Source organism: Nomascus leucogenys, chromosome 1a, assembly GCF_006542625.1.
Source record: "Nomascus leucogenys isolate Asia chromosome 1a, Asia_NLE_v1, whole genome shotgun sequence".
NCBI lineage: Eukaryota > Metazoa > Chordata > Mammalia > Primates > Hylobatidae > Nomascus > Nomascus leucogenys.
The window spans coordinates 71,664,324-71,684,100 of NC_044381.1; the positions used below are offsets into that span (position 1 = coordinate 71,664,324).

Below are 19,777 nucleotides of genomic sequence, written 5' to 3' on the forward strand. Positions count from 1 at the left end.
AGCTGCACTCATGTTGTTTCAAAGGACATGATTTCATTCTTTTTTATGGCTGTGTAGTATTCCATGGTGTATATGTGCCACATTTTCTTTATCTAATCCACCAGTGATGGGCATCTAGGTTGATTCCATGTCTTTGCTATTGTGAATAGTACTGTGGTGATCATATGAGTGCACGTGTCTTTTTGGTAGAATGATTTATTTTCTTTTGGATATATGCCAGTAATGGGATAGCTGGATTGAATTAGTTCTAAGTTCTTTGAGAAATCTCCAAACTGCTTTCCACAGTGGCTGAACTAATTTACATTCCCACCAGCAGAGTATAAGCGTTCCTTTTCTACACAGCCTAGCCAGCATCTGTTGTTTTTTGACTTTTTAATAATGGCCATTCCAACTGGTGTTAGATGATATTTCATTGTGGTTTTGATTTGTATTTTTCTGATGATTAGTGATGTGGAGTGTTTTTTCATGTTTGTTGGCTGCTTGTATGTCATTTTTGAGCAGTGTCTGTTCATGTCCTTCACGCATTTTTAATTGGGTTATTTGTTTTTTGCTTGTTCAATTGTTTAAGTTCCTTATAGACTCTGGATATTAGATCTTTGCTCAATGCAGTTTGCAAATATTTTCTTCCATCCTGTAGGTTGTCTGTTTACTCTGTCGATAGCTTTTTTTTTGTTTTTTTTTTGCTGTGCAGAAGCTCTTTAATTAGCTCCCACTTGTCCATTTTTGTTTTTGTTGCAATTGCTTTTGAGAACTTAGTCATAAATTCTTTTCCAAGGCTGATGTCCAGAATGGGGCTTCCTGGGTTTTCTTCTAGGAGTCTTATAGTTTGAGGTCTTATATCTAAATCGTTAATACATCTTGAGCTAATTTTTTTTATTTTAGTTATTTATTTATTTTTTTGGAGACGGAGTTTTGCTCTTGTTGCCCAGGCTGGAGTGCAATGGCGTGATCTCTGCTCACTGCAACCTCTGCCTCCCAGGTTCAAGCAATTATCCTGCCTCAGACTCCCGAGTAGCTGGGATTACAGGCATGCACCACCACGCCCAGCTAATTTTGTATTTTCAATACAGACAGTGTTTCTCTACATTGGTCAGGCTGGTCTCGAATTCCCGACCTCAGGTTATCTGCCCACCTCGGCCTCCCAAAGTGCTAGGATTAAGGCATGAGCCACAGCACCTGGCCAGTTGAGCTAATTTTTATATGTGGCAAAAGATAGGGGTCGAGTTTCATTCTATTTATGGCTAGACAGCTGTCCCAGCACAATTTATTGTACAGAGATTCTGTTCCTCGTTGCTTATTTTGGTTGACTTTGTTAAAGATCAGATGGCTGTATGTGTGCAGCTTTATTTCCGGGTTCTCTATTCTGTTTCATTGGTCTATGTGCTTGTTTTTTCGTTTGTTTGTTTGTTTGTTTCATTTTGTTTTTTTGAGAGAGGGTCTCACTCCCATTGCCTAGGCTGGAGTGCAGTGGTGTGATCACAGCTCACTGCAGACTTGACTTCCCAGTCTCAGGTGATTCTCCCACCTCAGCCTCCTGAGTAGCTGGGATCACAGGTGTGCACCACCATACTCAGCTAATTTTTTGTATTTTTCATAGTGACGGGGTTTCACCATGTTGCCTAGGCTGGACTCATGAGATCTCCCCACCTCAACCTTCCAAAGTGCTAGGATTACAGGCATGAGCCACCATGCCTGGCTATGTGTCTGTTTTTGTACCATACCATACTGTTTTGGCTACTGTAATCTTATAACATAGTTTGAAGTCAAGTAATGCCTCTGGTCTTGTTCTTTTTGCTTAGGATTGCTTTGGCTATTTGGACTCTTTTTTGGTTCCATATAAATTTTGGCATAGTTTTTTTCCTAGTTCTGTGAAAAATGGCATTGGTAGCTTGATAAGAATAGTGTTGACTCTATAGATTGCTTTGGGCAGTATGGCCATTTTAACAATTTTGATTCTTCCTAACCATGGGCATGGGATGTTTTTCCATTCGTTTGTGTCATCTATGATTTCTTTCATCAGTGTTTTGCAGTTCTCCTTGTAGAGGTCTTTCATCTGCTTGATTAGATGTCTAGGTATTTTATTTTTTGTGGCTGTTGTAAATACAATTGCATTCTTGATTTGGCTCTCAGCTTGAACATTATTGGTGTCCAGAAATGCTACCAATTTGTGTTCATCGATTTTGTATCCTGAAACTTTACTGAAGTCGTTTATCAGTTCCAGGAGACTTTTAGTGGAGTCTTTATGGTTTTCTAGATATAGAGTAATATTGTCAGTGAAGAGATAAATTGACTTCTTCTTTTCCTACTTGCATGTCTTTTATTTCTTTCCCTTGCTTGATTGCTGTAGCTAGGACTTCCAGGACCCTAAAAATTGCAACCAAAACTTCATGTGATCATTTTGCATACTTTGGGTTTAGAGCTAATAAACAAGAGCTTTCTTATGACAAACAATGCTTCAATGAATAACCTTGTACACAAATGTCACCTTCACACACACACACACACACACATATATATATATAAATACATCTAGAGGATAACTTCCCCAAAGCAGAATTACTGGGGCAAAGGATATAGGCATTTATTGTTGTTTTAAACAGCAAATATATATATAGACAGGGTCTTTTATAATCTGATCTTCTTGGTTTATACTCTCTACGACTTCTAGATCTAAAATGTGCACAACTACATGGCTAAAATTTAATTGCGTCTTCCATGTATCGTGTGTGTTAACTTTTCCAGGCTAAATGAGAATTGATTTATCATAAACTGTATTTCTGACTGAAGTACTTCCCACGCTATGTTTGCCTGAGGACAGAGCCTTCTAATTCTACCTGTCATCTACCACTCTACCCCCACACTGTTTCTATCTGCTCTATTCCAGGTTCATCCTCCATACTGCTGTTTATAATCGCCTCAACTCCAACTTCAGTAATGCTCTACCTTTAGCAGAAATGATGGCTTATAACGAAAAGCAGGTCCACAGTGACTTCACTTTAGACCAGGAAGAATTCTGACCCCACAAAGGGAGCCAGCCTAAACGCCAGGGTTACGTGGGTTACCCGGACCACTGCCAAGCAGAAGGAATATGCTCATTTCTCAGAGAGAGATATTGAGAGGGCCCCTTCTCTCAGAGATCATCTCTACCTGAAGAAAATAAAATTATTTTTCATTGAACTGTACTTAGAAAAGGTAAGTATCCTTTGAGTTAGATAAAATCCCTTTTAGAAATAACTTTAGCAAAATCTTCCCGTCTTCTCTTAGCCAGAAAACCCTATTAAGCAAAATACAATTGTCTCAACCTCACAAGTAGTGTTCCTGAAAGTTAGTACCAGCTTTGTTAAAGATAGAAGGCTGTATGCTTCTTGCATTTGGCAGGGTTTGTGATTTGATTTTCACTGAAAACAATGTTTTGAAGTATTGGACAAGCAGAGAAATGAAAGAAACATCTGCCTCATTTCTTCTAGGAGAATATTTGCAATACACTTTGAGGCCAAATTTGACAATACATGTATTAAAAGACTTTAACAGAAAGCTAAACAGTGAAAATATTGGCCACCTAGTAATATATTTTTTAAATGATACTCAATGCTGGCAGGGTAGTATGAATTAGTTATATCTTGCCAGACAGAAGTTTGGAATATGTATTGAGAGTCTTTTTGGCTGGGTGCAGTGGCTCATGCTTGTAATCCCAGCACTTTGGGAGGCCGGAGGCAGGCAGATCACTTGAGGCCAGGAGTTCGAGACCAGCCTGGCCAACATGGTGAAACCCCATCTCTACTAAAAATACAAAAATTAGCCAGGCGTGGTGGTGCATGCATGTAATCCCGGCTACTCAGGGAGGCTGAGGCACAAGAATCGCTTGACCTTGGGAGGTGGAGGTTGCAGTAAGCTGAGATTGCGCCACTGCACTCCAGCCTGGGTGACAGAGGGAGACTCCGTCTCAAAAAAAAAAAAAAGAGTCTTTTTAAAATGTGAAGGGGCTGAGGTTGAGTGGTGTGGTTATAGTAAGGCAACGCGATAGATCCTGTGGTATTGGAACTGTCAGCATCTTGACTATGGTGGGGGATACACAGACCTGTACGTGGCAAAGAAATTAATCAGACATGCAAGTGAGTACAAGCAAAACTGGACAAATCAGAATGAGATTGGTGTATTATATCAATGTCAATATCCCGGCTGTGATATTGCACCATCGTTTGGCTAAATGTTAGCACTGGGAAAAACCCAGCCAAGTGCAGAAGTGAACTCTGTGTAGTATTTCTTATAACTGTATGTAAATCTACAATTATCTCAATAAAAGTTTCCATGTAAAACTGTGAATCTGCCAAGATAAGTGAGGTGCAAAGTTACCCCTAGGTAAGAGAAAAAATTAATGTGTGCTACAAAATTTTAGGTGTAAGACAGTTACAATATGAGGCTAGCTGTACAGCACAGGGCCAGGGCGGGGGGTGGTAAATAGCCCACCTGAGTCTGTCCATTGTTACTTAGAGAGGGGAAGACAGAAAGATGGGTGACTTTTTTGTCCCAATAAATCTATACCTAAAAGCCTATCCTTTGGAAATAGAGATGTCCACTGTAGTGTTATTTATAATAAAGAAAAAACTGGAAACAACATGACAGCTCATCATTATGAAAATAATCAATACATGTGATATTTATACCATGGAACATCATGTAGCCATTTAAACAAAGATAAAAGATAAGGGAGGGAATGACTATGAAGACTTTAGAGTATCCAAAGTATTACAGATAGTTACACAGAATAAGGAGGGGCAAATGGAAGAAAACACATCAAAGTGAACTCTAGGAAGAAATGCAAGGCAATCCGGGAAAAGGTAAATGCAGAATATGATATGACATCAAGTAATGGTTGTAACTTTTGGGGGGGATGTGATAATGTGCAGGGATTTTATTTAAGTCCTTACTCCTTATCCATTGGTGATACATAGTGAAATAAATACCGATGAAATGATAGACTGTCTGGATGGATTTGCTTTAAATACTCCAGAAGCATCCAGATATTATTTGCACAATTTTAAAAGCAAGTAAAATAAAACAAATGTCAACAGTAGTTATTTCCTGAACTATGCAATTGGGTAACTGATCTTTTTATTTATACTTCACTGTTTTCTAAGGTTTTTTCCTTTTTTTGGAGATACAGTCTTTCTCTGTCGCCCAGGCTAGAGTTCAGTGGCACAATTTTGGCTCACTGCAACCTCCACCTCCTGGGATCAAGCAATTCTCCCGCCTCAGCCTCCTGAGTAGGTGGGACTACAGGTGCCTGCCACCATGCCCAGATAATTTTTATATTTTTAGTAGAGATGGGGTTTCACCATGTTGGCCAGGCTGGTCTTGAACTCCTGACCTCAGGTGATCTGCCCGCCTCAGCCTCCCAAAGTGCTGGGATTACAAGTGTAACCCACTGTGCCTGACCATTTTCTAAGTTTTCTATGATTAACAAGTATAAAAAAATTAGATGGAGGAGGAAAAAAGTAGGATATGTTTAGAGATATCAGACCAGAGAAGTAAGTTATTTATACACAGGCAATTGCAGCAGTGATTATATTAATCTGGAGACAGTCCCTTTTAAGGGACAATTTACCTTTAGACTTATCAGCTGAGTGGTTGCAGATGCCCTTAACCAGGGACGATAGAAACGATTGTTCTCAGTGATCCACATAGCTGTTCTCCTGCCCAAATTACCTGGGAAGGAGCTACTGGCTTCCTGATGGGTTCTGTGGGTCTGAATTTTTGTAGCTTAGGTTAGTCATTCTCAACTGAGGGAGCCCACCAGAATAACCAAGAGCAATTTTCTTTTTCAAACTATAATTACAAATACTGAATAGTTCCTCACAGGGTACAGAAACATTGTCTAAAAGTTCCCTAGGTGATTTGGATAGGCACACATGGCCAATAGTCCCTCATTTAAATAAAAGTGTGTCTGTGTGTGTGTGTGTGTGTGTGTAAATATGCCTTAAATATTTGGGGAAGTATATGTAAGAAAGTGGTAAAGTGGGCCGGGAGCAGTGGCTCACGCCTGTAATCCCAGCACTTTGGGAGGCCAAGGCACGCAGATCACCTGAGGTTGGGAGTTCGAGACCAGCCTGGCCAACATGGTAAAACCCAGTCTCTACTGAAAATACAAAGTTAGCCGGGTGTGGTGGCACATGCCTGTAATCCCAGCTACTTGGGAGGCTGAGGCGGGAGAATCGCTTGAACCTGGGAGGCAGAGGTTGTGGTGAGCCGAGATCACGCCATTGCACTCCAGCCTGAGCAACAAGAGCAAAAACTCCATCTCAAAACAAACAAAAAAAAAGTGGTAAAGTGGTGGCTTTGGGGAAAAGAACTGGGCAGCTGGGGATGGAAAGGGAGAGAGACTTCTCACGGCATATCCTTTTGTGCTTTTCAAATTATATGCAAGTGCATATATTACCTATTCAAATAACGTGAAAACTGAAAGAAAAAAACAAATTTTAAAAGAGCCTCTGCTTGAAACACTCAGTTTGCCAGAATCTGCTTTTCTTTTGCTAAGGTGGTCAAAGTTCCGTAAAGAGGACAATTTTTCTTTTGCAGATGATTTTCGCTAAAAAAAAAAAAAAAAATTCAGAGAAAGCATCTAATGACTTTGAAAGAACACCAGAAATAAACATAATGGATTTTACATTCTGATAGTTACACAAACTCCTCACCAATTTAGAGTTACACCTTCTACCATTAGGAAGTACATAAAGTCAGCCTACGTGCAGGAGACAAAGATTTTCATTCTGCCATAAAAGTAAAGAATTTCATTAAATATCTCTGATGATAGCAGCTGCCTGGCTTACTTGGGAGCAGAGGTGAAGGAAAATGTTTCCTTAATTATTTTGTGATGTTTGAATTTTGTGCTAACCACAGAATTACCAGTTTTTATTTATTTTTTTAATTTGAACATTTAAGACAGTGTGATTACATGGAACTACAAGGTGACCATCTCACACTCCTATAATTACTCCCAGCAGCACCTTCGAGTTCAAAGGGCAAAGGTGATAGTATTCATCTTCAAATATGTGGGGGCACAGAGTGACAGAGGGCACCTGGAAAAGATTAACCAGCTGCAATGGGGAGCCAGGGTAACCTAAGGGGCTGGGCCCACTGGTTAACAGAAAGGTCAACAGAAGCAGAGTCCAGGCAGCAACATCAGCTCTTTAACCCAGTGTGGGTGACGCACGTCATTTGACCCTCCCTGACACCCAACTCACTTATAAAATGGAAATATTCAATTAGCCAGGCACGGTGGCATGCGTCTATAGTCCCAGCTACTTGGGGGGCTGAGGCAGGAGGATCGCTTGAGCCAGGGAGGTAGAGGTTGCAGTGAGCTGTGATCGTGCCACTGCACTCCAGGCTGAGCAACAACAGAGCAAGATCCTGTCTCAAAAAAAAAAAAAAAGAAAGAAAAGAAAATATATATTCTTCCTTATAACAAGTCTTCCAGATTCAGTGTTGGGTACACACACACAAATACACACACACACACACACACACACACACACACAAAATCTGGAAGATTTGTTTTCCATCCCCGAAAACTAAAACGCAGGAAACAAATTCTGAGTTCTCAGAGCTCAGGGTTTCATGTTGATTTTAAGTCCTGTTTTGTGTGTGTTCTAGTTAAAAAGACAATGAGAATTCATTGTTGGCTTGTCTATACTTCAAGTGCACGTGATACTTTTTATTCATTATTTTTTAAATATGTTAAATTTATGGAAATTCTGTTATATTCAAGTATTGACTCCCCCAACCTCTTCATTAAGAGGTGATTCTGACAACTGTTAAGCAAGAGAAGGTCAGCTAAGATTTGGATAAGACTTCAAATACTCCTTGATCACATGCAAATCAACTTTCAGAAACGAGACTTCAGGCAAGAAATTTTGCCGAGATTAGTTTTGTCTTGGGCCGGGCGCAGTGGCTCAGCACTTGGAGCTGAGTGTAGTCTCAGCACTTTGGGAGGCCAGGACGGGAGGATCACATGAGGTCAGGAGTTCAAGACCTGCCTGACCAACAGGGTGAAACCCTGTCTCTACTAAAAATACAAAAATTAGCTGGGCATGGTGGAAGGCATCTTTAATCCGCTACTCGGGGGGCTGAGGCAGGAGAATTGCTTGAACCAGGAGATGAAGGTTGCAGTGAGCCAAGATCATGCCACCGCACTCCAGCCTGGGCGACAGAGCGAGAGTCCGTCTCCAAAAAAAAAAAAGAGAGAGAGAGAGAGAGAAAGAAGATTACTTGTCTCTAATTGGTTAAAGGTACTTGAAAGTTTAAAGGTACAAACTGAAACAGTCAGGGTGCTTCCTCTCTCTGGTTAGACTTGTTCAATCTGCAAATGGAAATTCCTTTAAAATTTCCCAAATTGAGAGGAGCAGAAGCCACTGTGTGGGTCCACAAGAGACTGTAATCTAACCAGATACAGATGTCAAAGGCTGTTTTTCCCAAGCAATCAGGAACGCAGTTGAGGCCAGCAGCCGTGAAGCCAAAGAGAGACAGAGACCAAAACCCACCTCCAGTCAAAATGGTTGAGCAGCTGCTAGGAGACCAATGACCAGACGACCAATATGGACCAATAATTCTGTGGTCCCTGATAGAACCAGAATGGTTTTAAACCGATTTTTATTTACTAGCTTTTTTTTTTAATTCAGTTTATCCCCCTTGGTTTTAGAAGTAAAATGTCCTTGCAAAGAGAAAAGTTTCCATAAAGAATTTTATCAGTCTAGATAGAATGACTGTAAAAATTATCACTACACATATAATGGGAAACTCCACAAAAAAACAAATTAGAAAAAAAAATCTCATTTATTTGTTCAGTACATTTTTGAATGTGAAAGGATCCAGGAAAAGGAGGAAGAATCAAAAATCCATTCTAAAATCAGGGAAAATCAACAGCCTGAGAGGAAGTTGTACATACACACACCCAGGCATTTCATCACAGGACTCCCTCCACACAACCTTCCCAATGCTCACCGGCAGGCAAATCACGTTTCTCTGGGCAGCACAGTCAGTTCCAGATTGAAAGGATTTCTCAAAAGGTCAGAGTTGTGGACATATTGCTCAAAACAAACAGGAGAATGTAGAAATAAGAGGAAAAGTGGATAGGTGCATTAGGGCTGTGTAATGCAGGTGCCAGGAGTTATCCTACCAGGACCCACAAGCAAGTCATAGCTGCACTGCTAGGAAGGGAATAAAGGGAGCTGCTTAAATCCAAGACGCGGTGTGTCTTCCTTCACCACCCTTTGTTGGCCAGAGCCTGATATTCATACTCAGGATGTCATGAAAATGTAACTGATGAGGTCGGGGAGCGGGGGGAAGAAACCCAAGTACTCCTATACTGTCCAACTCAATGGAATTCCCGATGGGTAGGCCCTCAAAGTGATGCCAATTATTGTGAGATTCATTGTTTTCACTTCTGTAATAACCTTTCCACCTTAACCAAAATCTTGGCAGCCAAGGAATCAACCAAGCTGAAGCCAAAGGCAGCATGTTTTAAAATGGAAGCCTTGCCCAAAAAGGACACACTCAGAAAAAAGCAATGAATTCTATTCTGTACCTAGGGAATGGCTCTAAGTTACAAAGCCAAAGAGAGCTATGTTCCAGTTAAAAGCCAGACAGAACCAGACCAAGCTGGGCTGCCCAGGAGTAGGGGTTTAGGGACGTAGAGAAGTGTTGTGGCAAAGAACCCTTCTTTTCCCTGTTTAGCTGGAGTTTGACCTCATTTGGACAGCCAGACATTCCAGCAACCAGACAGTTCCTGGAATAAACACGGGGCTTCTCCAAAACAAGTGACCAGATAAATTTTAAGGAAAACAGAGGAGGGAGTAGGAAGAGAACATATAAGATTCTTAAGAGACTTAAATCAACCTGTTGCAATGTGTGGATCTCATTTGTACCTTGATTCAAATAAACTACTAAAAACTACAAAACAGTAGGGGAAAATCTAGATATTTGAATTGACACTAATTTTTAGTGTGATAATGGATGTATTTGATCATATATTTCTTTACCTGATTCCACTTTATTTAGATAATCTGAAATATTTATGGACTAAGTAATGCCTGGGATTTGCTTTGCAATAATCTGGTCGGATGGGTATAGAGGAAAACAAGATGGCGCCATTGAGTTGAGACTCCTTGAAGCCGGGTGATTAGTACACAGGGGTTCATGTACTCATCTCTCTACTGATGTGCATGTTTTATTTTCTGTAACAAAAACTAAAAGAAGGCAAGGGCCTCTGGGAGAGTGGGCAGTCAGGTACTCACACTTCCCCTTGATCTCTTGAGACTTCTCTCCATCAGCAGGAGGACCCATGCCTGTGATGGTGAATCCAGGTGCTCTGTTTTGACAGAAAGGCTTCTTGAAAACCTTTCATGTTTGCAACTGCTCTTCCACTAAGTGAAAAGGAACTTGGCCAATCGATCTTCAGTGACAAAACTCAGGAGCAGCAACTCCGGCTCAGCTGAGCAGCTCATCGTTTCATTGACACCTATGAGTGGTGGTTCTAGGAATGTTTTATGCCAGTAAACCTTCCTACTTTGACAAGATTTGCTACCCAGTGGTCTACAGGGTCCTGCAAGGAGCAGCAGGCCCCAGTACTTGGACATGCTGGCCACCGGTGAGGGCACGGGCCTCTGCCTATGGGGAGCACGGAATGGGGAGCAGACCACTAGCAAGAAGGAAAGGAGGTTGTTGGGCATGGGACAGAAGAGCAGCACAAAACCCTTTGCACTAACTGGAAGTTTTGCCCCGGGCAGGCTCTTCTTAGAAAAGGGAAGGAAACCCTCTTCCACTCCCTGCCCCAGCCTACTCTTCCTTCCCCAACAGCTCCCATGTAGGAAGCAGTGCCAGTTCCCAGGGGACTAAAGTTACCTACTGAGCATTAAGACAACAGGGACATGAGGGCCACTCAGATTCCTGACTCTTATCCCAGACCTCCTCCTCCCATTACCTCAAGACAGTGAGGACGGTAAGACTCCAACCAAATACCAAGGAGAAACTGTCAGAACCTGGGGTTACTTCGTACTATAATTGAGATTAGTATTCAAATAGCTTGATGGCTGGGAGAAGCCCTTAGATGTCTTTTTTTTTTTTTTTTTTTTTTTGAGACGGAGTCTCGCTGTCTCGCAGGCTGGAGTGCAGTGGCGCGATCTCGGCTCACTGCAGGCTCCGCCCCCGGGGTTCACGCCATTTTCCTGCCTCAGCCTCCCGAGCAGCTGGGACTACAGGCACCTGCCACCTCGCCCGGCTAATTTTTTGTATTTTTAGTAGAGACGGGGTTTCACCGTGTTAGCCAGGATGGTCTCACTCTCCTGACCTCGTGATCCACCCGCCTCGGCCTCCCAAAGTGCTGGGACTACAGGCGTGAGCCACCGCGCCCGGCCTATGATGTCTTTGCTGAAACAGAATACAGCCAAAATAATCAAGTTATGTAAATATTTATAGTGGTGGTTGAAAAAGAAACAACTTTCACAAGAACAAAGTTACAATACTTTAATAATTTAAATAGGACCAACTTCAGGAACATACATACACATACATAAAATTAAACAATTTAATTTTGAACAGTGTATTGAAATACATCAAAGTCTTAAAAATCCCCCAAATGGATTCAAGATCATGGATATGAAAAGGTAATTTTGAAGTACTAGAGACTAGAGTAAAACAGACAAAGTGATTACTTTGCATTTACTAATAAGACAACAGCCTGTGGATACATGAGACCTTTATAAGAACACTTCTAGGAAATGTTAGAACAACGAGTCATTAAAAAGGAATATAAATGAGTTCATAAAGATAAATGTATAGCTAACAATTTCTTTGGTCCTCGAAGTCACACTTGTTTTTACTTTAAAATACCAAACATGAGTTGAGTGCTCAGAATTCTACCTATAAATATCTAAATATTAAGCAGGCTAATGTTTATACTGGGCTAGGTTTATAAAGGAACTCAAGCCAACCATCACCGTACTTAAACTCCAGAAAGAAAAAGTTAGGAAATAGAAGTAGAGAGGAATGGAAAAAAAAACAAAAAACAAAAAAACCCAATACCTCTGCCATCTTGCCCTATCATAATCCAAATAGCATCAAAGTGGCAGAGATGGGAGTAAAGTTAAAGCAAGCATCAAAGTTATTACTTTTAGGGTAATGGGATGAATTTGAAGAGCACTATGTCAACCAAATAATAAGCTTCATAGAATAACTGTGTTTGTGTTTCTGTGGAGGAGTTGCAGTTTTGTTTGTTTTAATTTGGCCCACGCTGCCCCGATGGAGGAAATTTTAAGATAATCATTAATAAGGCAACAGCTTCCAGGATTAAAATACCTATACCACCTATACGGAGTTACAATGAGGACAAGACCCACGTAGACCACAAAGGAAACTGGGACCAGAAGCCTCCAGTGCATTTTCACAGATCGTTGGTACAATAAGCTTTGGTTAGAATGTTGGACGCAGCTCATAATGTCTTCCACCATCAGTTCATTCTGTGCTCTTTCAGGTGCGTGGAAGCTATGGTTCTGCAGACCTGAAAATGATGGGCACTCTCAAACGTTTCTGGAAATATTTAGAAAAATATCTTATACGATTATAAAAAAGAAGAAGAAACATTTTGAGGCATCTACATGGATCACACAAAGGAAACTCTCAATAAACCTATACAGTTAAAACTGAGATGACTAGTTATTTGCAGTGTGAGTACTAAGTCTCATAAAATAATGGCTTTTTTAAAAAGGCAGAAGTATCTACACTCTAAATGATATTCTCATCAAGGCACAGAGAGTTAAATGTCTAAATCCCTGTATGTTGACATGAGAATATACTCGTAAACAACACCAGGAACTAATTCCCTAATTCTTGAATTTAAAAACAATAGAGGGTAGAAATGTGCCTTTTTAACTCACAGTAAAATCAAAAACATAGACATTCCACCACCTTCCCTTGGTGACTAACATTACAACTGCTAAAAATATATTTTTAAATGTCACTGGTGGTTTAATAAACATGACCAAAGTGGAGTCTGTTGAACTTGAATTCACAGAGCAATACCGCACTAAATATTTTAGCACTTTCAGCACTACACCACTTTTATTGGAGGAAGAAAAAAAAACAGTATACTGGGCACAGTTCCCTCTCATTCCCAATGCTCCTATGCTTATGAGTCAAATTACTGTACTATTTGAAAAAAATACACTAATTCTTCTCCCTTCCCAGGCCCCTCTGGTTATCTGGCAGTGGTTTTGTGCACGTACTTACACTATTAGCAGTTCACTTTAATATTGCCACAAAAAGATGGCAAGAAGAAAGTAGAGGGCTCAACCCTTTATTATATTTATTTGACTTCCTAGAAATAATTTTAAATGTAATTAGTGACAAGGAATAAGGTTCACATCTGTAACAATTGAAAATGGAATGTACAAACAAGACCAGACAGACAGACAATGCTACTGGCAGTACGATCGGCAACCAACGCCCACACACTGAAGCTCAGCTCCTAATGAGAGTCAGGAACTCTTCCCGAGTCTTTGGATCCTCCCGGAACACACCCAGCATCGTGCTGGTCACAGTTTTGCTGTTCATTTTCTGTACACCTCGCATTACCATACACATGTGTCTACAAAATAAGGCAACACAGGTTGTTTAAAGGAGTAGACAGCTGCTGGTTTGGTTTTTAAAAGCAGGCCTAAAGATTAAATCTCAGCTTACAGTTACCAAGTATATCGAAATATCCCTTTTTACACAAATGTTATCTATTAGGTTCATGCAAAAGTAACTGTGGTTCTTGCTATTGAACGTAATAGCAAAAACTGCAATTACCTTTGCAGCAACATAAACTTTTTGTTCTTGAAGTTGTCTTGCAACTTTTATTCTTATTAGTTGATCCTTAAAACATCCAAAAAGGGGAAAAATGGAATTTTCTTCTGGGGTGAAAGTAGTATAAAAGGGCTACAGAGTTACTTAACTTCTAGATCGAAAGAAAGGCAGAATTCTCACTTGCTCTGCCTTCAGGACCAAGACAGCACTATGCTAGCCTAGGTGTTTAGATAAATGCTCAAGTATACTGGTGTCACCAGGCAGAATTCAGATAATGGTGACCAGGGATCCTGTCTGAGCAACCTGGTGACATTAGATACCAGACATAGAAGAGAGTTCACACCATGTCACAGAACACATATGAACTTTGTCCACACAATAGTGCAATTCTCTTAACTCATGCTAACTTAAAGCAATGTACCAATTCTTGGCTTTATTTTTTAAACGTGTGACAAAATATTTAAAAAACTCGGCTTGGAGCAACAGACAGCTGAAGAAGAAATCAAGAGAAGACATAAAAATGGCTACTGGGGCTGGGCACGGTGGCTCACGCCTGTAATCTCAGTATTTTGGGAGGCTGAGGTGGGCAGATCACTTGAGGTCAGGATTTTGAGATCCCCAGCCTGGCCAACATGGTGAAATCCCATCTCTACTAAATACAAAAATTAGCTGGGTGTGGTGGTGGGCGCCTGTAATCCCAGCTATTTGGGAGGCTGAGGCAGGAGAATCATTTGAACCTGGGGGGCAGAGGTTGCAGTGAGCCGAGATCACGCCATTGCACTCCAGCCTGGGTGACACAGCAAGACCCTATCTTGAGCATTTTTTAAAAAATGGCGATTGAGCTGGGCGTGGTGGCTCATGCCTGTAATCCTAGCACTTTGGGAGGCCGTGGCAGGTGGATCACGAGGTCAGGAGTTCGAGACCAACCTGGCCAACATGGTGAAACCCCGTCTGTACTAAATATACAAAAATTAGCCGGGCATGGTGACACACACCTGTGGTCCCAGCTACTCGGGAGGCTGAGGCAGGAGAATCGCTTGAACCCAGGAGGTGGAGGTTGCAGTGAGCCGAGATTGCACCACTGCACTCCAGCCTGGGCGACAGAGCGAGACTCTGTCTCAAAAAAAAAAAAAAAAAAAAAAAGCCTATCGATTGTTCAAATCTCTACACCTGTGCTTATAACTCCCTATGCCTCTACAAGCCCCATCCTACCCTCAAAAAAATACTTCTCCCATACTCTGTTCCTATATCAGTAACACAGCAAATGAAAGTGGTAAAAGAGCTTTAGGCTCAGGGATGGAAATCTACAGTTATTTTGTCAGTTGTGTGGCATCACCTGGTGCTACAAAATATGAGAAGCACTAAATAGCAAGATCACTTCTAGTGCACCATTATGACATTACTAAAGGCAGATGCGGACTTACGTTGCTTCAACCACTACCCCGACTCCAGCAGGCCGCAAGGCTTCCGTGATTGCTACAGCAATTTGTTTCGTAAGGCGCTCCTGAACTGTGGATGTGATAAGGAGCTCAGTTTGAGAGTCTGACACAAACAGCTGGAAGCTTTTTCTGTCTCTAGAACATTTGAAATCTTAAAAATCAGACTTCTGTGAGATTTAAGAGCCAAGACACACCAGCTGTTACCAGTCTGCTTTGTCTGCTGACTGGGCCACAGAGAGGCCCAGATTCAACTCCCTCACCTGAAGTACAGGGCTAAAGAGATCTCAGAACCCCCTGAAGCCCTCCAGCATCACTGGGGGAAGGAATTAGAATAGCAATTATCTTATACCTGTGCAGTAAGAACAACACAGTACTGGTTACCAAGCACCTCCATGGAGGTAAAGTAGTGCAGCAAATAAATAGCTTGCAACAGGGTTAACAAAGGGGCTGCAGTCCAATTATTGAGTTGTACTTAGAGCAATGTTGAAAACCAACAATTTAACCTAAATAATATAGTTCCTGTCCTGAATAAAATGACTTGTCTTTTAATTCATACAGGAGTATTCACTGCAGCACTGCATCTATCTGAAAACTGATGAAACCCCCCAATGTCTATCACAGCAGGTATAGGTTACGCCAAGCCATGGCATATACAGTAGAATTCTAGACAGCCACCAGAATGAATGAGATAGTTACATGGATGTGGTTTGTTAAAAGAAAAAAAGCAGGGAAAAAAGCAAGGCCAATTATGTATAAAACGAGCCCATTTTTGTTTAAACATAATCCAAATAAATTGATTTGAAAATGTAGGTATATGCGTGAAAATGTGAAAGAGTGTGCAAATACAACAATGATTTCTTCTGGAGGCTTGAAACAGTAGACTTTTTATAGTCCTAAAAGGTTTTACATAAGTCATACTTATTACACTTGTAATAAAACAAAAAATACTTTTTGTGTAGGAAAAGTGTTTTCTGTAGCCAGGCACAGTGGCTCATGCCTGTAATCCCAGCACTCTTGGAGGCCAAGGTGGGTGGATCACCTGAGGTCAGAAGTTCCAGACCTGCCTGACCAATATGGTGAAACCCCGTCTCTACTAGAAATACAAAAATTAGCCAGGCATGGTGGCACACTCTTGAAATCCCAGCTACTTGGGAGGCTGAGACTGCAGTGAGCCAAGATTGCACCACTGTACTCCAGCCTGGGTGACAGAACAAGACTCTGTCTCAAAACAAAAAGAAAAATGTTTTCTGTTAATAAAGATTTTTAAAGCTTACCTTGTAGTCTTCTACTATAGATTTCTACAATCCTAGAAAAGAAAGAATTTAATCATAAATCATTTGAAGTAAAATTGATAAGCCTTCCTCATAAAACAAAAAGGACATTGTTGAAGCAACAGTGGGCTACAGGAAGAGATAAAGCCTACGGGAAGATGACAGAAAGTTACAAGTACCACAGAGAGATGTAGTCTAAAGTCAACTTGATTGCATTGAAGGATGCAAAGTATTGTTCCTGGGTATGTCTGTGAGGGTGTTGCCAAAGGAGATTAACATTTGAGTCAGTGGGCTGGGGAAGGCAGATCCACACTTAATCTGGGTGGACACAATCTAATCAGCTGCTAGCGAATATAAAGCAGGCAGAAATGTATGAAAAGGCAAGAGTGGCCTAGCCTCCCAGCCTACATCTTTCTCCCATGCTGGATGCCTCCTGCCCTCAAACATCGGACTCCAAGTTCTCCAGTTTTGAGACTTGGACTGGCTCTCCTTGCTCCTCAAGCTTGCAGACAGCCTATTGTGGGACCCTGTGATCACTTAATACACTCCCCTTTATATATATATATCCTATTAGATCTGTCCTTCTAGGGAACCCTGACTAATACAGAAGACCACCAACCACTACAGAGTGGTGCTTCCTGATGTCCCCAGAAAGAGAATTAATGAGTCTCCAAGTGTGACGTTCACTTAGAAAAAACACAGAAATGAGTAACAAAATTTTAAAGCTCCAAATCATCAATTTTAGATCATGTCTGAAGTGCTTTGATTAATCATATTGTTTTATCAGAGCTTAAAATTCAAGTTAAAAATAAAAAGACTGTTTGTTAATTAATAGCACACCATGGTCAACTACTGTACCAACTAAACCTATTAGGGGAATCAGATTAGAACTGATTAGACTTCTTCAGACACCTCTTCATAAGATAGGTTTATGTAAGTACTTAGTATGATTAACCCCCAAGAAATAAAAGCCTCCTGATCTTAGCTTATAGCACAATCTGTCAAGTGATAAATTTTCCCTTTTTTTTTTTTTCTTTTGACATGGAGTCTTGCTCTTGTCGTCCAGGCTAGAGTGCAATGGCACGATCTCGGCTCACTGCAACCTCCGCCTCCTGGGTTCAAGCTATTCTCCTGCCTCAGCTTCCTGAGTAGCTGGGACTACAGGTGCCTGCCACCGCGCTTGGCTAATTTTTGTATTTTTAGTAGAGACGGGGTTTCGCCATGTTGGCCAGGCTGGTCTTGAACTTCTGACCTCGCGATCTGCCCACCACAGCCTCCCAAAATGCTGGGATTACAGGCGTGAGCCATTGTGCCCAGCCAGAATTTTCCCCTTTCAACATCTTTCATTCTATTTATGAAATGTAAAGATGGCCACGTGACTTACCCATTTGAAGATGACTATTCACACTGAGGACCTTTTCTTTAAATTCATGGCCTTTGATCATAAATTTAGACTCAATTTATGGTTCACCTCCCTATGAGGCATTTCATGGCTCTTCCCCCAACTGTGCTTCTCAGAACCGACAACTTGCTCCTTTATGCCCGTTACAGCCAACAAAGTCAGTAACAGGTCCGCCACCCCGTTTACCACTCAGCCCAGAGCTCCCTGAAGGCAGAAGCCGTCCTAGCTCTCCTTCATGGCCCCAGCAGTAGTTACTAGGATATTGAAGGAATATATTAATAGCTGTATTCTATTGGTATTTTGAACAAAACCTTAGAAAGGAATGGTTTTTAAGCTCCTAGATAGGAGGTATGTCATATTTCTTACTAGGTCAAATTTCTGTATATATTACTTCTGATAGTTTTTCAGGTGATTAGTTTGTTATATACGTAGGAGATGCCATTGATTTTAAAGTTGGTAATGTTTTCCTTCTCGTGTTCACCATTCTTTTTCTGGAGTAGAACTTCAGGTGCCACATTGGACAGTAGGGGTAACACTGGGCACCCATGTTTTGCTCCACACTTCAATAGGAACACATCTAGGATTTCACTACCATCCACAGTGCCTGCCTGCTTCTGGCAGACAGCTGCTCTCATGGCAGGAGGAACATTCCCACAGATTTTTATTCAGTGCCTACTATGTATGTGATTGTATGGTGAATATGCTCTCTGTGCTGTGACAGCTTATTATTTCTAAACCCGAGTTTATTAGTTTTCTTTTTCAAGTGAGGAGTAAATGTGAAACCTAACACATCTTTTCAGCATGTCACGTAGCTTCCCTAGATTAAAAAAAAAATCTTTATTTTGCTGTCATTCTTGAAAGATAATTTGTTGAGAGGTATTTGCTGGGAACGGAATTCTAGTTTGACACTGATATCTATCTGCCCTTCAGTATTGCTGTTGGCAAACCAATTCAGTGTAACTGCTGTTGCCTTTTAGATAATCAATATTTCTTTCTGCGGCTGCTTTTACATTAACTATATTTTATAAGTATACGCTGCAATTTACTATGTTTTATCCAGGTAGGGATTTAATTTGACTTATTTGGAATTTATCAGGCTTTCTGAAGACCGGTATTTTCCATGTGTTCTAGAAACTTTTTTAGCCATTATCTTCTCTAACATTGCATCTAGCACATTGCCTCTGTTATCTCCAGGAATTTCAATTAAGGGCATATTATACCCTCCCAGTCTTCCATGTTTCTTAAATTCTCGTTCATATTTTCTACCTGTCTTTGTGTTGCATTCAGCACAATTTCTTTAGACCTTTCTTCCCAATCACTGTATTTAATCTATGTCTAATCTATTTAATGAGTATACTGGACCTCGGTTTCATTTTTTTAATTTCTAAAAGTTATATTTCATCCTCTTCCCAATCTGCCTGGCTAATTCTGCAAGTTTCTTATCCCTTTGTCAATTTTTGTTTGTTTTTGGGCACGGAGTCTTGCTCTGTTGCCCAGGCTGGAGTGCAGCAGCACAATCTTAGCTCATTGGAACCTCTACCTCCCACATTCAAGCAATTCTCTGCCTCAGCCTCCCGAGTAGCTGGGATTACAGGTGCCTGCCACCACACCCAGCTAATTTTTATATTTTTAGTAGAGACGGGGTTTCACCATGTTGGCCAGGCCGGTCTTGAACTCCTGACCTCATGATCCACCTGCCTTGGCCTCCCAAAGTGCTGGGATTAAAGGTGTGAGCCACCACGCCTGGTCTCCTTTGTCAATTTTTTTATATATATAGTAGGTCCTTTTTTTTTTTTTTTCCGAGACAGAGTCTCCCTCTTGTCACCCAG

The 19,777-nt window shown here is 41.0% G+C and overlaps 1 protein-coding gene across 3 annotated transcripts in view; it reads right to left on the reverse strand.

Moving 5' to 3' along the window:
- Positions 1–11,502: 11,502 nt before the first annotated feature.
- GCH1 (GTP cyclohydrolase 1) overlaps positions 11,503–19,777 on the reverse strand; it is a 61,622-nt gene continuing 53,347 nt past the window's right edge. Inside the window, exons 4-6 of one of the 3 annotated variants that reach the window (XM_003267714.4) lie at positions 16,550–16,581; positions 15,261–15,345; positions 11,503–13,636 (exon numbers count right to left, since the gene is read on the reverse strand). In XM_003267714.4, coding sequence (XP_003267762.1) covers positions 13,510–13,636; positions 15,261–15,345; positions 16,550–16,581 — 244 coding nt within the window. In that variant the 3' untranslated portion in view covers positions 11,503–13,509. The remainder of the gene's footprint in view (positions 13,637–15,260; positions 15,346–16,549; positions 16,582–19,777) is intronic. The other 2 variants (XM_003267715.4, XM_030810840.1) reach the window with 2 other exon arrangements.